This window comes from Hemiscyllium ocellatum, chromosome 12 (assembly GCF_020745735.1).
Source record: "Hemiscyllium ocellatum isolate sHemOce1 chromosome 12, sHemOce1.pat.X.cur, whole genome shotgun sequence".
NCBI lineage: Eukaryota > Metazoa > Chordata > Chondrichthyes > Orectolobiformes > Hemiscylliidae > Hemiscyllium > Hemiscyllium ocellatum.
This window is the reverse complement of record NC_083412.1, coordinates 7,069,513-7,084,417: the sequence shown is the minus strand read 5'-3', so window position 1 is coordinate 7,084,417 and position 14,905 is coordinate 7,069,513. Positions and strand designations below refer to the sequence as shown.

At 43.5% G+C, this 14,905-nt stretch overlaps 1 protein-coding gene across 4 annotated transcripts in view; it reads left to right on the top strand.

Moving 5' to 3' along the window:
* The window catches only part of akap11 (A kinase (PRKA) anchor protein 11), a 103,538-nt gene that overhangs the window by 59,374 nt on the left and 29,259 nt on the right, over positions 1–14,905 (top strand). For all 4 annotated transcript variants that reach the window (XM_060833279.1, XM_060833280.1, XM_060833281.1 and 1 more), the window contains one exon: positions 10,855–11,010. In XM_060833279.1, coding sequence (XP_060689262.1) covers positions 10,855–11,010 — 156 coding nt within the window. The remainder of the gene's footprint in view (positions 1–10,854; positions 11,011–14,905) is intronic.

The following is a 14,905-nucleotide window of genomic DNA, read 5'->3' as shown; positions in this document are numbered from 1 at the left end:
TGGAGTATTTGTTGCATGGAAAGAAATGTGTAAATTATGTTGTATTTAGTTTGTTTAAGTCTTAACAGCATGAAAGCTTGGGCAGATCAGAATAATGTGCAAACATCTGATGATGATTTGGAGGAAGTGTGAGAGAAGCATTATTCCAATATTCATTTTACAACGAATCAATTATCTTTTACTGTGGCCGCAGAGTGCTGCAGATAAATCCACACCTGAATTGTCCAGGTCTGCCTGTATTTCAACTCACCTGCTGCTGAAATCCTCAATTATATACTTTTACTTCCTGACTTGCCTATTCCAATATTCTTTTCCATACTTTTCCATTTTTGACATGTTGTTGCCAAACTAGCATGTATTGAGACAAAACAAAACTGCAGATGCTGTAATCCAAAATAGACAGGCAGGAGGCTGGAAGAACACAGGCAGCATCAGGAGATGGAGGAGGTCCTGAAGAACGGTTAAACCTGAAACGTTAACTTTTCCACCTCCTGATGCTGCCTGGCTTGCTGCGTTCTTCCAGTGTCCTGCTTGTCTAAACTAGCATGTATTGCTTTTGAGAAGGTGATGGTGAATTGCCACCTTGAACCACTGCTATCATTATTGTAGAGGAACACTTTCAATGATGTTTGAGAGGGCATTCCAGGATTTTGACCCAGTGACACTGAAGCATCTGCTGCTCTTGTCCTTCAAGGCGGCAGAATTCTTGGGTTTGGAATATGCTGTCAAAGGTACCTTTTGTAATTTGCTGCAGTGCTACACACTACTGTTATGAATCGTCGGTGGTGGAATGTTTGAGTTTTGAAGGCAGTAGTATAGGGTATCAGTCAAGCTGGCTGCTTTATCCAGGATGATGTCAAGTTTCTTGACTTGTTGGATCTGCGCTTATCCCATCACACATCTCACTTGTACCGTGTAGGTAGTGGACAGACACTGGCTGGTTCTCATTGCCACGGTATATAAGTGGTTGATCCAGTTTAGTTTCAGGTCAGTGCTCACCGCAGGATGTTGATAGTGGGGCATTCAGCTATAATAATAAGCATAGATAGTGGATTCTATCTTGATGGAAATATCATTTTCTGGCGCGTTTTCTAACACCCCGGCACAGTTTAATAGTTTTAAAAAGTGGTTGTAAGAAAATATAAAGTGTGACATTTGGACCAAATGTTGACGAATGCAATCGCAGCTTTGTTGGAATTTTGGTAACGCTATAGGCCTTTATTTGCTTGACAATCATGGTTCATGTATAAACGTAACATTAATATTATAAGTAAAGTGATAGCTTTCTCAATCCAGCTCTTTAGATAAACCTGTGAAACATGTGTCCTTAAATTGATTAGTGAGGTTGCTGCTTGACAGGTAAGATTGCAGCTTGCGTAGATTCGATTTCTTTGGCCAAAGCTTCTGTTGAAGGCTCTTCGGCCCAATTTTTGGATACATGCTCTTTCCTTTAAATGAGTGAAAGAAATATGATAGACATGGTTTTATGAGGCCTAAAGAGAGACCATTATGTCGAAAGAAAAACTTGACCATCCAACGATGGATTAAGAAGGCTACACCACATGTATTCACAGTTTTAAACAAAGGCAAACTTACAAAATAGTGCTATTAGAAAATTGTGTAAATGTAGTACTCCCTTTACTTCCTATTCTATGCTCATTCACTCTGAGTTTCTGAGGGTTCATTCGCATCTCCTTCTGGGATCAAATCAAGTCTGCAAATTCGCTTCGATTTCTCCTCAGCGTGTAATATTTTCTGGGATATGAGATCCAGCAGAGGGAGAGGCATCCCTTTGGTGCACACATTACAAGCTGGAAGCACCCGTCCACGCTGAGGAGCAGATTGTGGTGGGCCTGGTGGAGTGCATAAGGCCCAAACATTACATCACTTTAGTGTTCTCCTCCTTTCCTTTTGGTGGGGGGAATGACCATTCGGGGAAAGCAGCAGTAGTCAGCTCAGTGGCGCTACAGCTGGCTCTGGGTCACAGCGGGAAAGGGCAAAGGTAAACAGGGTCTTAGTGACAGGAGATTCTGTGGCAGCAAAGGGGAATCCAGGGTGGTGTGTTGCCTCCTAGGTGCCAGGGTCAGGATGTGTCTGAGCAGCTGCAGAACATTCTCAAGGGGGGGAGGGTGAGCAGCCAGAAGTCATTGTGCATGTTGACACAAATGGCATCGGTAGAAATAGGAATGAGGTCCTGCGGACTGATTATAGAGAGCTAGGAAAATAATTAAAAGCCAGGGCCGCCTCATGGTGATGTCCAGATTACTTCTGGTGCCATATGCTCGTGAGGGTGAGAACAAGTGGCAAATGAATGTGTGGCTAAACAATTGGTGCAGGCGGCAGATCATTGGGATCTTTTCTGGGATGGAGGTGACCTGTTTAGAAGTGATGGTTTGCACCTGAACTGGAGGGAGATCAATATCTTGGCAGCCAGGTTTGCTAGTGCTGCAAGAGTGGGTTTAAACAAGGTTGGCAGGGGGAAGGTGGGATCCTCAACAACAGGGAGGCAAGTGCGAGGCTGGAAGGAGATACAATGATCAAAAATAGTGATGTGAAGAGACAGGTGAGGCTGGAATGTGATACGGAGCAGGGAATGCCTGGTTGATTAAAATGCATCATTCTAATGCAAAAGGGCTGACAAGTAAAGCCAATGAACTCACGGAGTGGATAGATATGTCTAACTGGGATATTACAACCATTCCAGAAAAAATGGCTAAGGGAGGGATCGGACTGGCAGTTTAATGTGCCAGGGTGAAGGTGCATTAGCTGGGACAGAGGTGGTGGAAAGAGGGGAGTGGGAGTTACATTTTTGATTAAGATGAGTATTGCAGCAGTAATCAGATGAAATAACTGAAGAATCATCCAGTACAGCTTTGCGGTTGGAGCTAAGAAATAAAAGGGGTTGGTGACGGTATTGGAGTTGTACTACAAGCCCCCAAGTAGTCAACAGGAATTAGAGGAACAAAAGTGCAGAGAGACTGGGGAGACCGTAGAAGCAATAGGGTTATCGTAGTAGGAGATTTTAATTTTCCTAACTTAACACTCCAGCTGTCCTAGTTTTAAGGGCTTAGTTGGGGTGGAATTGAAGTACATTGAGGGAAGTTTCCGTTAGCAATATATAGAGGGTCTACTTGGGAATGAGCAAAACGTGACTTGGAAAATGGGGGGGGACACGTGACTGAAGAGGCAGTGGGGGAGCACTTTGGCACGAGTGACCATAGTTCTGTGTCTAAAATAGTTATAGATAGGGAAAAACTGGCCTACAGATTTAAATTCCAAATTGGGGCAAGGTGAATTTTGTCAGGAGATTGCAGGGGACCTCCGGCAAGTGGGAGGCCTTTAAAAGTGCGATAGCTAGAGTTAAAGGTTGACATGTTTTTGAGAGGGTGAAGGGCAAAGTTGGCAGGAATAGGGAACCCTGAATGACAAGAGATATTGAGGCTTTGACCAGAAAAAAGGAGGTGTGGCTCAGGTATAGGCAGCTGGGATCAAGGGAATCCCTGGAGGTATTTTGGGGACACAGGAATTTACTGAAGAACAATATCAGAAGGGCGAAAAGGGACACAAGGTAGCCTTGGCTGAGAAGGTTAGGGTAAATCCAAAAAGGTTCTTGAAGTACATTAAAGGAATAAGAATTGGAGAGAGAATAGGATCTGTCATGGACCAAAGTGGACATGTAGGTGTAGAACTGCAGGAGGTGGATGAAGTCTTCAATGAATATTTCTCTTCTGTGTTTGCCATGGAGAAAGACACGAGAACTTGGGGAAGTTAGTGATCATATCTTGGGTACAGTCCATATCACAGTAGAGGAGGTGTTGGACATTTTAGAATGTATGAAAGTAGGTAAATCTCCTGGTCCTGACAAGATATATCCAAGAACACTACAAAAAGCTCGTGAAGAAATTCAGGATGAGGTCCTGGAAGACTGGAGAATGGTGAATCATGAGCCCTTATTCAAGAAGGGCTGCAAAGAAAAACCTGGGGACTACAGACCAGTAAGCTTAACATCTGTGGTGGATAGGTTACTTGAGAAGAACCTGAGAGATCAGACATACATGCATTTAGAAAGACAGCGTTTGATTAGCAATCAGCATGGCTTTGTGCGTGGGAGATTAGATTAGATTACTTAGTGTGGAAACAGGCCCTTCGGCCCACAAATCTTGCCTCACAAATTTGTTTGAGTTCTTTTATGAAGTGACCAGAAGTTTGACGTGGGCAGGGCTATGCATGTAGTCTGTATGAACTTTAGTAAGGCTTTTGATAAGGTTCCATATGGTAAGCTGCTCTGGAAGGTTAGATCGTATGGAATGTAGTGTGAGCTGGCAAATTGGAAACACAATTGGCTTGATGGTAGGAAGCAGAGGGTAATTGTGGAAGGATGCTTGTCGGACTGGAGGCCTATGTCGAGTGGAGTGCCTCAGGGGTTGTTGCTGGGCCCGATGCTGTTTGTTATCTGTATCAATGATTGGGATGAGAATGTACAAGAACATTCCAAACATGCCAAGGTTAAGTTTGTTGGTGATACTAAAATAGTCAGTATTGTGGACAGTGAGGAAGGTTATCAAAAATTGCAGCAGGACCTTGATCAGCTGGAGAAGTTGGCCGAGAAATGGTAAATAGAGTTTAATATAGACAAGTGTGAGATCTCGCATTTTGGAAGGTCAAATTAAGGTAGGAGTTTCATGGTGATTGGTAGGGTCTTAAGGAGCGGAGTAGAACAGAGGGATCTTGGAGTTGAGGTGCACGGTTCTCTGAAAGTGGAGTCACAGGTAGACAGAGCAGTGAAGAAGGCTTTTGGCACACTCCATCAGTCAGGGCACTGAGTACAGAAGTTGGGAAGTTGTGTTGCAGTTATACAGGACGTTGGTGAGGCTGCACTTGGAGTATTGTGTTCAGTTTTGGTCACCTTGCTGTGAGAAGGATGTTATTAAACTGAAATGAGTACAAAAGAAATTTAAAAGGATGTTGCCAGCACTCAACGGTCTGTTATAGGGAGAGGTTGGACAAGCTAGGACTTCTTTCTTTAGAGCGTAGGAGATAGAGGGGGATCTTATAGAGGTGTATAAGATCATGAGAAGCAAGGATCGGGTGAATGTATTCAGTCTTGTTCCCAGGGTTGGGAAATCACAGACTACAGGGGATCTGTTTAAGGTGAGAAAGGAAAGAATAAAAGGGAACCTGAGGGGCAACATGTTTTACACAGAGGGCGGTACACATGTGAAATGAGCTGCCAGCGGAAATGGTTGAGGCAGGTACATTATCAGCATTTAAAAGGCATTTGGACAAATACATGGATATGAAAGGTTTAGAAGAATATGGGCCCAGTGCAGGGAAATGGGGTTAGCTAGATGGACATTTTGATTGACTTGGACTAGTTTGCATCAAAGGGCCTAGCTCTGTGCTGTAGGATTGGATTACGCTATTTCTAATGGGTCTTTCCATTAGTTTTTACCTGGATGACTCTTGAACTTGACTTCAGAAACTTCATGACTCTGGACTGCAGCCAGTCATCAAGGTATACAGTATGGAAACAGGCCCTTCGACCCCAATTCAACCATGCCAACCAAGTTTCCCATACTGAGCTAGTCCCATTTGCCTGCATTTGACCTTTCCTACCCATGTACCTGTCCAAATGTCGATTAAATGTTGTAATTGTACCCACCTGTGTCACTTCATCTGATAGCTCGTTCCACATACGCACCACCCTCTGGTGTGGATAAAGTTGCCCCTCAGGTCCCTTCGAAATCTTTATCCTTTCACTTTAAACCTATGCCCTCGAGTTTGGACTCCCCTCTCCAGGGAAATGACTTTGGCTATTCACCTTATCTATGCCCCTTGTGATCTTGTAAACCTCTATAACCCCTCAGCCTCCTGCACTCTTGGAGAAAATGCCCATATCTCTCCATCCTCTCCTTATAACTCAAATCTTCTAATCACAGGAACAACTATGTAAATCTTTTTTACACCATTTCTGGTTTGATAACATCCCTCCTATTAGCAGGGTGACCAGAATTGTACACCATACTCCAAATGTGGGCTTAACAATGTATTGTACAGCTGTAACATAATATCTCATCTCCTCTCCTCCATGTTCTGACCACCACTGAACGCTTACATACCAAATAATGTATTCACCACTCTGTCTAACTGTGAGGCCACTTTCAAGTCACTTGCAAGTATCTGCACCCCTGGATCTCTCTGTTTGACCACAGTCTCCAGGGCCCTACCATTAAATGTGTAAGTCCTGCTCTGATTTGTCTTACCGAAATGCAGCACCTCGCATATAGCCTCACTGGGCAATCCCTCCGGAATATTCTCTCGTAATTACTGCTGTGATGCTTTCCTAATCAAAAACGTCACTTCCCCTCTTCGCTTGCCTCCCCTTCAATCCTTTCTATAGCATATGTACCCCAGCACATTGAGCTGCCAGTCCTATCCCTTCCTCAGCCATGTTTCTGTAACAACTGTGATATCCCAGTCCCATGTACCCATCCATTCCCTGGGTTCATGGAACCTTACCCACCTGGCTTTTTGCATTGCAGTAAACACAGTTTAATTTATCAGCCTTGGCTCATTCTCTGCAGGCTGTACCCTGCCTTGTCTATTTAACTTATTTTCTTTAATTTCTGTACTAACCTCAACCTTTTCTCTTTTGCCTCACTGCTGTTTAAGGTCACACCCCTGCCAAAATAATTTAAACCCTCCTGAGTAGTTCTTGCAAATTTCATCGCCAAGATATTGGTTTCCCTCCATTTCAGATGCAACATGTTAATCTTGTACAGGTCACCTCTGCCTCAGGAAAGATTCCAATGATGCAAGAGTCTGAACCTCTGCCCCCTGCACCAACTGCTCAGCCATGCATTCATCTGCCCTATCTTCCTATTCCTACTCACTAGCACTTGTCACTAGGACCAATCCGGAGATTACTACCCTTAAGGTCCTGATCTTTAACCTGCTGCCTAACTCCCTGTATTTGCTCTGCACGACCTCATCCTTTTTCTACTGATGTCATTGCACCAATCTGTACAATGACCTCTGGCTGCTCATGCTTCCCTTTGAGAAATTGCTGCATCGCTCAAGGCATCCTTGACTCTGGAGAAACCGCTCCATCCTATAGTCTTGCTCTAAGAATGCCTGTAGAAATGCCAGTCTGTGCCTCCGACTAGAGAATCCCTATCACAGTTGCTCGCTTGGATTTTATCATATCCCGCTTTACACCAGAACCAGCTGTGGTACCAGTGACCTGGCTGCTGCTGTTATTTCCCCTCGAGGGTCCATTTCCCCCACAACAGTAGCCGAAGCAGTATGCTTGTTTGTACCTCTGTTGGCAGTTGCCCATCTACCTGAATGAACTTGCAGTGTGACCATCTCCCGAAAGTTACCATATCTAGAGTGTGCTCTCTGTCTCCTGTATGCTCCTTAGTGTGTCCAATTGCACTCTAGCCAAGCCATTCAGTCTGAGAGGAGCTGCAGTTGGACACGCTTCCTGCAGACATAGTCGCCAGGGACATTCAACTGCTCCCAGATCTCCCACATCTGACTGGAGGCGAATACTACTCCACTAATTGCCACCTCTGCTCCTTTTAACAGCTGTTTTCTTTTTTGACTGAACCCTTGCTTAAGTAAAGATACAAAATAATAGTTTGGAAATACCCACCAAGACTTCCTCACTAATCAGTTGGTCCTGTTGGTCCCACTCACTTTCTGAATGGTAACTCCAACCCGCACTGGACCTGTGGAAGTAGTAAGGGCAATGGTCACAGCAATGTCTCCCTCCTGCACTTCCCTTAAACTCCCACATTCACATTAACTCCCAGCACTTCACTGTCTCATGCTTAATGACTGGGAAAGGGGGTGGGTTGGTGGTTTCCAATAACTGAATGGACCCCCAGTTACCTTCGGCAGAAAGACCTCAGATGGTGGTCCTACCCGACGGCATCCTAGTAGCAACTGTCCCAAGGTGTACTGCATCCCTCAGCATGTAGTCTTAGACCTTGGAATGTGCTAGTCTGCAACACCCAATCAAGGTCTGGACAGTTCCTGTCATCATTCAGGCAGCATCCTTGAACCTTTCTGCCTCACTGAAAGTGACTTTATGGGAGACTTGTAAATTATAGCAAACACTGATTAACCGTCAATATGTTGAATGAGGTGAGGAAGGTCCATGTGCCTTTGTCATGGCTTCTAGTTGTATATTTTTCAGGATATATGTTAAAAGGGATTATTGTACCCACTTTCAGTGAATTGCTTGGTTAAGGAATTTCAGTCAGCTGTCCAAATTCACCATTTGTGCTTTAAAAAATCTTGATATTGCCAAAGTACGCTCAAGATTTGCTTCAAATTCACATTCTTCAAAACCAGATGTGATAATTTGGTACCTAAGAGAGTCTCTGCTGACCTCTGGGTGATGGAAAATTTAAAGCAATGTGAAGTTTTGTTCTGTGTTTTGATCTTTCATATGTGTTAGAGTACCTGCGAACAGTTGCCAGTATCCAGTTTATCAGAATTTCTTACTGTGTAACGGTGGGTCATACAAGCTGGAACATACGATGGGTACGTTAACATAATCTTTGTTGCTGGGCTAGTAATCCAGAGACCTGAGCTGTCGCTTTGAATAGACCAGTCCAGATCCGAGCCCAGCAGCTGGGGCATTCCAATTTAAAGGTACACTACTAATCATGCCTATCTAACTGTTAGATCCCTGTTAAAACAAGCTTGATAATGTTCATCAGGGAAGGAAGTTTACTGTCTTTAACTGCTCAGGGCTACACGCAGTCTCAAACTGTCAGCAGTGTGGTTGGCTGAAAATGCTCCAAACTGGCTTAGAAACCTCCTGAGCGGTCTAGAAGACAGCAAGATATTACCTCCTTCAGAGATGGACAATAAATGCTGACCCACATTTCGTGAATAAATGAAAGGGGAGAACATTGTTTGAAACATATTTGAGTAGTACAATTCTAATGGGAAGTCATTAAACCCTTCGAAAATACACTGGCTTGTTCAGTAAGCAATCCATTTCCAGCTCTTGCCCATATTCCTGAATTTATTCCTATAGCTGTTACGTGGTCTGGAGCTGGAAGTGAATACTCTGCGTATTGAAAGTGAAGGACAAATGGCATCTGATTGTGTAGGAAATGAAAGACAGGGATTTTGAAACCTCGGCTGCAAGTGGATTGCGAGTTGAGAATTGCACAGACAGGAAACAATGGTTTGACTGAGAAGCTGAGTGAAATAGGAGCAGCATTTCCCACTACTGGAATGAAGCAGGAACTGCAGAGCAGTGCCATAAATGTTCAGCAGATCTTGAATTCGTAGGTTAGGGTCAAGCGGCATCGGGAAGAAATTGTTACAACGTACTTTTCCTCCCCCTGTCGTCCAGACGGCCCTCCACTGCACCACCTCCATTCTATGTTCCACTGCTCTAAACCACCCCCCCCACAGCACAATAAAGACAAGGGTCCTCCTTGTCCTTACCTACCACCCCACTAGTCTCCGCATCCAATGCATCATCTTAAAACACTTCAGCCAACTAGTTCCCACTACCAAGAACATTTCCACCTCCCTACCCCCTCTCTGCCTTCCGCAAGGACCGTACTCTTTGACAGTCCTTGGTTTGCGCCACTCTAGCTCCCTTCTCCAAACCCCCAGGTATCTTCCCCTGCAACCAGAAAAGATGCAAAACTTGTCAGTACACCACCCCCCCCTCACCTCCGTCCAAGGCCCCGAACAGTCCCTCCAGGTAAGACAGAGGTTCACCTGTCTCTCTTCCAACCTAGGTTACTGCATCAGGTGTTCCCGGTGTGGCCTTTACATCGGGGGGACCGAATGTAAATTTAGGGACAGTTCACCAAGCATTGCAGCTGGGCCTGCACGGTCTGACTGGATGTCCCAGTCACCATCCATTTCAATTCCCCTAACCACTCCCTTTCCAACATGACCATCCTTGGCCTCCTCCATTGCCACAAGGAACAACACCTCATCTTCCACCTGGGAAGCCCACAGCCTGGAGGACTCAATGTTGAGTTCTCCAATTTCAAATAACCTCCCTTCCCAGCCCATCCCCATCCCCATCCCTTCCACTTCTCCCTGCCATCAACAGGATTCATTCGTTCCATTGACCAACCAGGCTGTACTCTCTACCTGTCTTCATCTATCCCCACTTCATCACCTTGCCCCTGCCATCCCCTTATCTGTAGCTTCGCCCACACCCACTCCCAGTCCTGAAAAAGGATTACACCCAAAACGTTGACTTCTCCATCTCCTGATGCTGCCTGGCTTGCTATATTCGTCCAGCCTCCAGGCTGTCTGTTTTGGATTCCAGCATCTGCAGTTTTTCTGTCTCTAACCTATACTACCTGGCCAACTTTGGAACTCTGTCTCTATAAGAGAACACTCTCAATCTTGAAGTGTAAATTCAAATTTGAGTTCAGGCCAAGTGGGTACAATAATCCCTTTTAACATATATCCTGATGTGATGGACAAAAGCAATGTTTGTTGCGGGCCTTTAATTCCCTTTGAGTGCATGAATGTTGGTAATGAGCCAGTGTTGAAAGACTACCTTCTGTTTTTATGATTTGACGGCTGGTAATTCAATGTCTGGTTAGTGTTTGCGCTGTCTTGAATATAATTATGATGCTCACTGAATGAAAGGCACTGTAGCAAGAATATTAGACATTATTGCATGCAGCTGCAGGTCTCTCATTTTGCCTTTCATAAAACTTGAATATTCAAGATCTGCATATGCAACAATAAAATATTCACATGGTTGAAAAATGGTTATTTCAGCAGTGTAATAGTTTATATAGCACATTTTTGGAAAGTAAAGTAATTAAGTCTTTTGTACTTTGCATCTAGTGCCAGTCTCAAGGATGGAATGCGATCAAGTGATTCCACCACCAGTCAACAGCTTAGTCTCAGCGTCGGTGATGACAGTACTGGCAGCTGGTCCAATCTGAGTTTTGAAGATGAGCATCCAGATGAAACCAGCAGCTTCCTGCACCTCAGTGACAGGTAAATCTCAGTTGTGCCAATGAAAATTCATGTTTCAAACATAGTTAGCCCCTTTGAAATAATATACAGCGATCTGATATATTGACGTGTGCACAGTTTTAGCAGTTTGCCTCTCAGGAACAGTGCATCATGAAATCAGCTAAAGTTAACAAATTACCTTATGAAGCAGCTAACTTTATTTCAAATCCAAAGTACTAGCAAGTATCTTTAATGGTTGTGTCCTTCTGGTTTTATGCAAACCGATACAGTGGTGACTGGTAAAAATAGAGAAAGGTTGTTTAGCTTCCCTTGCAGTATATTTACCTCTTTATGCTTGAAGTTTGTCCCATCAGGTACATTCAGATTGGTTCAATAAATTCATTGAGTAAAAAGTGAGGTCTGCAGATGCTGGAGATCAGAGCTGAAAATGTGTTGCTGGCTAAAGCACAGCAGGTCAGGCAGCATCCAAGGAACAGGAAATTTGACGCTTCGGTCCAGAGCCCTTCATCAGGAATGGCAAGGGCTCTGGCCCGAAGCGTAGAATTTCCTGTTCCTTGGATGCTGCCTGACCTGCTGTGCTTTAACCAGCAAACACATTTTCAACAAATTCATTCAATGTTTTTGCAGATGCTTGATCAATTTAATGTGGTTTCCATTTTATCGCCTGTTCAGCAGCCAGTACATAGGAAGGGACTTACTTAATGGAAATTAAATAAACTTGACAAATGAACAAAGCTTTAGAAAGCTGAAAGATTTTGATTAACTTTTGAAGCCTGTTTTGTTCTGTATATGCTGAGCTTTTAACGTCCTTTGTTCAATTCCATTGAAGATAAATGAACTTTTAAAAAATTGGTCAGAGCTGTCTGATTTCACATTCTTGTACCTGTTTGAACTCGCTCCAATTATATAGGCTGGGACAGATAAACCAGTCCGTAAGGTTAACACAAAATGGAAATCAGTTTTCACTTGCTGAAAGTGGATTAGCTATTTAAAAAGTTGTTTAGTTTTCATTTCACAATTCAACCACATTAGGGACAAGGTGGTTAGATATGAGAGAAAAGAGATGTGTTATTGGTGAGACTACATGCTCTCTGCCTATTTTTAGATCGTTGAAAATGTCAGAAGTAGGTCATTGGCAAAACAGGTTCAAGGGAATCATTCAGTTAGATTAAGACTGATCTGTATCTTAACTCAGTCTACCCACCTCATTTACATAATACCTAATGCGATTGAATATTTTTTAAAAATCTTAAATCTTTGGTTTAGCAGTTTGATTGGATCTAACCTTAGTTTTACGATGTGTCCTAACATCACCCCAGAATGGCCTAGTTCTAATTTCAAGTTTCTGATTCCATGCTGTACACTGCTCCACCAGGGGAAATAGTATCTCTATCTACCCTATCAGTTCCCCATATCAGCATAAACCCTCAGTTAATTCACACTTCATTTTCTGTTTTTATTTTCACTGGCAAATCATTTTTTCCACAGTTACAGTTTGAAATGTTTCTCACTTTCTCCTAACTTAAGCTACTCAAAACTACTGTATCACTTACTTGCAGGTACACGTCAACCCTAACTATAGTTTGTCTTGAGGAGAGTGGGTGTTTGATGTTTGATTTTTGAGAGAGTAAAGTACACAAGCACTAAAATTTATCATTGAGACTAATGGGCAAATCCTGAATATACAGAGAAACATCTATACACAATTATTGCTATTAAAGAAAATAGAAATGCAGGAGTAGGCCATTTCAGCACTTGGAGCATACACCGCCATTCAGTATGATCATGGTTACTCACGCAATTTCTGTATCCCACTCTCACTTCTGTTTTCTCTGCCTCTAGAATATATCTAACAAACTGGCCCCAACAGCTTTCTGTGGTAGAGAATTCCACAGGTTCACAACTCTCAGTGAAGGAATTCTTCTTCTTCCTGAATGGCTCACTCCTTATTCTTAGACTGTGACATCCAGTTAGAGTCATAGTCATAGAGATGTACATCATGGAAACAGACCCTTCAGTCCAACCCGTCCATACTGACCAGATATCCCAACCCAATCTAGTCCCACCTGCCAGCACCCGGTCCATATCCCTCCAAACCCTTCCTATTCATATACCCAACCAAATGCCTTTTAAATGTTGCAATTGTACCAGCCTCCACCACTTCCTCTGGCAGCTCATTCCATACACATACCACCCTCTGCGTGAAAAAGTTGCCCCTTAGGTCTCTTTTTTTATATCTTTTCCTCTCACCCTCAACCTGTTCCCTCTAGTTCTGGACTCCCCAACCCCAGGGAAAAGACTTTGTCTATTTATCCTATCCATGCCCCTTATAATTTTGTAAAACCTCTATAAGGTCGCCCCTCAGCCTCCGACGCTCTAGGGAAAACAGCCCCAGCCTGTTCAGCCTCCCCCTATAGCTGAAATCCTCCAACCCTGGCAACATCCTTGTCAATCTTTTCTGAACCCTTTCAAGTTTCACAACATCTTTCCGATAGGAAGGAAACCAGAATTGTACACAATATTCCAACAGTGGCCTAACCAATGTCCTGTACAGCCACAACATGACCTCCCAACTCCAGTACTCAATACTCTGACCAATAAAGGAATGCATACCAAACACCACCTTCACTATCCTATCTCCATTTTCAAGGAGCTGTGAACCTGCACTTCAAGGCCTCTTTGTTCAGCAACACTCCCTAGCTTACCATTAAGTGACTTTAAGTAAAAAATGAGGTCTGCAGATGCTGGAGATCACAGCTGCAAATGTGTTGCTGGTCAAAGCACAGCAGGTTAGGCAGCATCTCAGGAATAGAGAATTCGACGTTTCGAGCATAAGCCTGAAGGGCTTATGCTCGAAACGTCGAATTCTCTATTCCTGAGATGCTGCCTAACCTGCTGTGCTTTGACCAGCAACACATTTGCAGCATTAAGTGACTTTACCCAACATTTCGTCCTGCATCTAACCTGTCCAATCTCATCAAGACTTCTAAGTGTTTCAATGAGATCCCCATCCCTTTTTCCCCCTTGCCCACCCCCCAAAATCACATTCTTCTCAGTTCCAGTGAATACCAGCTCGGTCTTTCTTCATATGTCAGTCCTGCCATCCCGGAATCAATCCGGTGAACCTTTGCTGGACTCCTTCAAAAACAAGGATGTCCGTCCTCACACTAGGAGACCAAAATTGCACGCAATACTCACGTTGTGACCTCACCAAGGCCCTGTAAAACTGCAGCAAACCATCCTTATGCCGATACGCAAATCCTCTCACTATGAAAGAGACCATGCCATCAGCTTTCCTCACTGCCTGCTGCACCTGTATGCCACCCTTAAGTGACTGTTCCACCATGACACCCAGGTCTTGTTGCATCTCGCCAAGATTTCTCTGTCATAATATATTCGAATAGTGAAGTAATGCAGTATCTTTTTTAATATTGTACCGAAAGCCTGAGGCATTCATTATTTGATTGATGTTCATGTATGAATCTTGCTTTCTTCATTGTTCCATCCTGTGCATGTTAGAAATGTAATGGAGAATTTGTTTTCTCTAAATATCTTCACAGCTCCGAGTGAATAAAAGTAATAATTTTTCTTACGTAAATGGTAACCATTACTTAGTGGTTACTGATTTTAGCCAAATTAAACATGGTAGTCTCATTCCATTTGCTTAGGCTAATTTTGAAACTCCGGGCCTGGTACAAACATAGGCTAGCAGAGGAGAAAGGTTAACATTAATAAACAAATATATAGATGATAGCACAAGACTGACCAAATTTCTACAGCATGGAACTTGATTGGTTCAGGCAATTCAGCAAATAGTGCATCAGGACTAGGTGTTATACCCAGTTTTATCCCCCATTAAATTAACACTGACTGGAGATAATTGTTGGTCGTGAGAGTTGGCTAATTTTTCTCTTTA